Genomic DNA, 5,754 nt, shown 5'->3' with positions numbered 1-5,754 from the left:
CGTGTGTGTGACATATGCAACGGGCAGGAAATGCAGCAGCAGCAGCAGCAGCAGAGCGTGTGTGTGTGAAGGCAGCGGAGAGCAAGAGCAGAGCAGAGCAGCGGCAGCGGCAGAGCTGCATGTGTGTGCTCGCTCGCGAGAGTGCATGCACATGCACATGCACATGCACGTGTAGCGTGAGCGTGTTGTCTGTCTGCCGCCGCGGCGCCGGCTGTGTGTGTGTGTGTGCGAGCGCTGCCACGAGGCGGCGGCAGCGACGTCGTCGGCTTCACATTTTCAACGAGCCAACGGAGTCGAGATGGCCAACTCCAGCAATCAGTTTGAATCGAAACGCGAGGCGGTAAACATGTTTTGAGAAAACGAGCTCTCGCCGAACGAACGAAGTCGAACACACTGAGTCGCGCCAAGTGCCAAGTTCAAAATAAATAGCCACTTACCAATTTACCAATTTACCAATTACCAATTGAAATTGAAAATCAAAAAGAAAACAAAAGTGTTAAATCGCAAAACGCAAAGCCAGCTCACACCAGGATTACAGGGCAATAGGGCTGCGGAAAAGCGATCGAAAAATGAAAACCAGAAAGTGACCGAGTTGTGCTCAAACACCGCAACCCACAACAACAACAACCCACGGCTAACGCAGCTGACCAAAAAAAAAAAAAGATACGAATATCGTTGTTAAGTTAACCAAGCCAACACCACCCAGCAAACCAACCAAAATGCCACTTACAACTCACATTGTTGCCCTCGCCTGTTGCCTGTTGCTTTCGCTGCTCGTGGCCCAGGCGCATGCGCAGCAGCAGCAGTGCAACTGGCAGTACGGCCTCTCCACCATGGACATCCGGTGCAGCGTGCGCGCCTTGGAGGCCACTTCCGGATCCCCGCTGGACCTGCAGGTGGCTGAGACGGCCGGCCGTCTGGAGCTGCAGTGCAGCCAGGAGCTGCTGCACGCCAGCGAACTGTCCTCGGGACTCTTCCGCCAGCTGCAGAAGCTCTCGGAGCTGCGCATCGATGCCTGCAAGCTGCAGCGCGTACCGCCCAACGCCTTCGAGGGCCTCATGTCCCTCAAGCGCCTCTCTTTGGAGTCGCACAATGCGGTCTGGGGTCCGGGCAAGACCCTCGAGCTGCATGGGCAGTCGTTCCAGGGCCTGAAGGAGCTGTCGGAGCTCCATTTGGGCGACAACAACATCAGGCAGCTGCCCGAGGGCGTCTGGTGCTCCATGCCCAGCCTGCAGGTGCTCAATCTCACCCAGAACCGGATACGCTCGGCCGAGTTCCTTGGCTTCTCCGAGAAACTCTGTGCGGGATCGGCTTTGAGTAATGCCAATGGAGCCGTCAGTGGTGGCTCCGAGCTCCAGACTTTGGATGTCTCGTTCAATGAGCTGCGTTCCCTGCCCGATGCCTGGGGTGCTTCGCGTCTGAGGCGCCTCCAGACCCTCAGTCTGCAGCACAACAACATCAGCAGCCTGGCGCCCAATGCCTTGGCTGGTTTGGGTTCCCTGCGCGTCCTGAACATCTCGTTTAACCATTTGGAATCCCTGCCCTCGGAGGCCTTTGCCGGCAACAAGGAGCTGAGGGAACTGCATCTGCAGGGCAACGATCTGTACGATCTGCCCAAGGGACTGCTGCATCGTTTGGAGCAGCTTTTGGTGCTCGATCTGAGTGGCAATCAGCTGACCAGCCACCACGTGGACAACAGCACCTTCGCCGGCCTGATCCGCCTGATTGTGCTGAATCTGTCGAACAATGCCCTCACCCGCATCGGAGCCAAGACCTTCAAGGAGCTGTACTTCCTGCAGATCCTCGATATGCGCAACAACTCCATTGGTCACATTGAGGAAGGTGCCTTCCTGCCACTGTACAACCTGCACACCCTCAATCTCGCCGAGAACCGCCTGCACACCCTGGACAACCGCATCTTCAATGGACTGTATGTGCTGACCAAGCTGACGCTGAACAACAACCTCGTCAGCATTGTGGAGTCGCAGGCCTTCCGCAACTGCTCCGACCTCAAGGAACTGGACTTGAGCTCCAACCAGCTGACCGAGGTGCCCGAGGCTGTGCAGGATCTGAGCATGCTGAAGACCCTGGATCTTGGCGAGAACCAGATCTCGGACTTCAAGAACAACACCTTCCACAATCTCAACCAGCTGACGGGTTTGAGGCTGATCGACAACCGCATCGGCAACATCACCGTGGGCATGTTCCAGGATCTGCCCAGGTTGAGTGTCTTGAATCTGGCCAAGAACCGCATCCAGAGCATTGAGCGCGGAGCCTTCGACAAGAACACCGAGATCGAGGCGATCCGCCTGGACAAGAACTTCCTCACCGACATCAATGGCATCTTTGCCACCCTGGCCTCTCTGCTGTGGTTGAATCTCTCCGAGAATCACCTGGTGTGGTTCGACTACGCCTTCATTCCCTCCAACCTCAAGTGGCTGGATATCCATGGCAACTACATTGAGGCTTTGGGCAACTACTACAAGCTGCAGGAGGAGATCCGAGTGACCACTTTGGATGCCTCGCACAATCGCATCACCGAGATTGGAGCCATGTCGGTGCCCAACTCCATTGAGCTGCTGTTCATCAACAACAACATTATTGGTCAGATCCAGGCCAACACCTTTGTGGACAAGACGCGACTGGCCCGCGTGGATCTGTATGCCAATGTGCTGTCCAAGATCTCCCTGAATGCGCTGCGAGTGGCTCCAGTTTCGGCGGAGAAACCCGTGCCCGAGTTCTATCTGGGCGGCAATCCCTTCGAGTGCGACTGCTCCATGGAGTGGCTGCAGCGGATCAACAACCTGACCACCCGCCAGCACCCCCATGTGGTGGACCTGGGCAACATCGAGTGCCTGATGCCGCACAGCCGCAGTGCTCCACTGCGTCCGCTGGCCACGCTGGCCGCCTCCGACTTTGTCTGCAAGTACGAGAGCCACTGCCCGCCCACGTGCCACTGCTGCGAGTACGAGCAGTGCGACTGCGAGGTGATCTGCCCGGGCAACTGCAGCTGCTTCCATGACGCCACCTGGGCCACCAACATTGTGGACTGTGGCCGCCAGGATCTGGCCTCTTTGCCCAGCCGCATTCCCCTGGACGTCAGTGATCTGTATTTGGATGGCAACAACATGCCCGAGCTGGAGGTGGGACACCTGACCAATCGTCGCAATCTGCGAGCCCTCTACCTGAATGCCTCCAATCTGATGACCCTGCAGAATGGCAGTCTGGCCCAATTGGCCAATCTGCGAGTGCTCCACCTGGAGAACAACAAGCTCACCACACTGGAGGGCTCAGAGTTCCGTTCACTGGGACTTCTCCGGGAACTGTATCTGCACAACAACATGCTGACCCACATCTCGAACGCCACCTTCGAACCACTGGTCTCCCTGGAAGTGCTCCGCCTGGACAACAACCGCCTGAGCTCGCTGCCCAATCTGCAGTACCGCCACAGCCTGCAGGGACTGACGCTGGGCAGGAATGCCTGGTCGTGTCGCTGCCAGCAGCTGAGGGAACTGGCCCAGTTCGTCTCCGACAATGCGATGGTGGTGCGGGATGCCCATGACATCTACTGCCTGGATGCGGGCATCAAGCGGGAGCTGGAACTGATGGGCAACCTGGCCAACGGACCCGATTGCTCCGATCTGCTGGACGCCAGTGCCAGCAACATTAGCTCCTCGCAGGATCTGGCCGGTGGCTACCGACTGCCCCTGCTGGCCGCCGTCCTGGTGCTGATCTTCCTGGTCGTCGTCCTCATCATCGTCTTCGTCTTCCGCGAGAGCGTTCGCATGTGGCTGTTCGCCCACTATGGGGTCAGGGTGTGTGAGCCCCGCTTCGAGGATGCCGGCAAGCTGTACGACGCCATCATTCTGCACTCGGAGAAGGACTACGAGTTTGTGTGCCGCAACATTGCCGCCGAACTGGAGCACGGTCGTCCGCCCTTCAGGCTGTGCATCCAGCAGCGTGACCTGCCCCCGCAGGCCTCGCACCTGCAGCTGGTGGAGGGAGCCCGCGCCTCCAGGAAGATCATCCTGGTGCTGACGCGCAACCTCCTGGCCACCGAGTGGAACCGCATTGAGTTCCGCAACGCCTTCCATGAGTCGCTGAGGGGCCTGGCCCAGAAACTGGTGATCATTGAGGAGACGAGCGTGTCCAGCGAGGCCGAGGATGTGGCCGAACTGTCGCCCTACCTGAAGTCCGTGCCCTCGAACCGCTTGCTCACCTGCGACCGGTACTTCTGGGAGAAGCTGCGCTACGCCATCCCCATTGAGCTCTCGCCCCGCGGCAACAACTACACCCTGGACCACCACGAGCGCTTCAAGCAGCCCGTCTCGCCGGGCATGATCTTCCGCCAGGCGCCACCACCGCCGGCCTACTACTGCACCGAGGACATGGAGGCCAACTACAGCTCCGCCACCACGGCCACGCCCTCGCCGCGACCCACGCGCCCTGGAGGGGCCGCCCGCATCGTGGACTCCATGCCCATGCCCATGCGCCCGCCATCGGAGCACATCTACCACAGCATCGAGTCGGAGTACAGTGCGTACGATCAGCACGAGGCGCTCTCCATGATTCCCACGGGCCTGATGCACCAGCAGCAGCAGCAGCAGTTGCGCCTCCACCAGCAGCAGCAGCAGCAGCGGTTGCTGCAGCCGCAGTTCCGGGCCATGCCGCAGCAGGCGATGCCGGTGGCCTCGGCACCGGTGCACCTGCGCAGTGGCAGCGGTCTGAGCCAGGCCAGCACCAGCACCCAGTCGACGGCCCAGGCCTCCACATCCGCAGCAGCGGCGCAGCAGCAGCAGCAGCAACAGCAGCAGCAGCAACAGGCAGCTGGCGGCAGTGAGGCGGCCAATAAGAACGGCCAGGCCTTCCTGGTCTAAAGCTACCCCCAGTGGCCATCTACAGGGGTCCTTCGGCGCAGGAGCGGCCATCTTGAAGCTGATCGCTCACTGGCGCACAAGGACTCGCGGAAGAGGAAGCAGAAACAGGATCCACACACCACCACCACCACCACCACCACACACACACATCCAAAACAAAAAGACTTTTTCGTAGGCATTTCGTGGAGACCCCATATATTTATATGTATTTTTTTTGAGAAGCATTTCGCCTTTGGATGTTGTGGTTGTTGACGTTCCGTAGTTGTGTAGCACTGCCAAAAAAAAACGAGAAAAACTGAATACAGAACACGCACAAGACACGCCCACAACACATTCATATACGAGCATATAGGCATACATTATATAATTACCATAAACGTAAACAAACAATTACTAGAAATGTTTTTCAGAAACACTTTCAAATTCAATGTGATATATTAATTAACTATAATTAAAGCGGCACACTAGACTACGGCCCTAACTGTAATGCGTAGACCTATGTAGTAGTTCTAGCCAGGCGTACAGAACGTAAACCTAATGCAAAACTAAACTATTGTTAACTACAACTAAAAGTAAACACACATTCGTTCGTGTTCGTCGATTCATTCATCCTAAGCTACACGAAACAATAACTAATTGAATATTTGATAAACTTACTTGTATATAGAACAATCGCAAGGGCAACCACATTTAGAGCACTTACTGTATTTATGTATCGTACTGTATAGAGATGGCGGAGCTAAATTAATTGAATTAAATTTACTTAATGACGAAATGTATTATTAAACTAATTATTACAATTACATAAAAGCGAGCAGAAGAGTATATCTGCGGAAATAAAATGCAAAACATTACAAAAATATTGACAAAAATTAAA

At 56.2% G+C, this 5,754-nt stretch overlaps 1 protein-coding gene across 1 annotated transcript; it reads left to right on the top strand.

Moving 5' to 3' along the window:
- The first annotated feature begins 337 nt into the window (after positions 1-337).
- Positions 338-5,754, top strand: LOC119559123 (toll-like receptor 7). The gene has a single exon (XM_037872200.1). It carries the CDS (start codon positions 720-722, stop codon positions 4,875-4,877), a length of 4,158 nt encoding a protein of 1,385 aa, XP_037728128.1. The 5' UTR covers positions 338-719; the 3' UTR covers positions 4,878-5,754.

Source organism: Drosophila subpulchrella, unplaced genomic scaffold (assembly GCF_014743375.2).
Source record: "Drosophila subpulchrella strain 33 F10 #4 breed RU33 unplaced genomic scaffold, RU_Dsub_v1.1 Primary Assembly Seq176, whole genome shotgun sequence".
NCBI classification, from domain to species: Eukaryota; Metazoa; Arthropoda; class Insecta; order Diptera; family Drosophilidae; genus Drosophila; species Drosophila subpulchrella.
The sequence above is the reverse complement of the archived record's forward strand: the minus strand, read 5'-3'. Positions and strand labels throughout refer to the sequence as shown.

What these genes read in the sequence shown, in the direction of transcription:
- LOC119559123 (XM_037872200.1), top strand. Translation starts at nt 720, where the DNA reads ATGCCACTTACAACTCACATTGTTGCCCTCGCCTGTTGCCTGTTGCTT.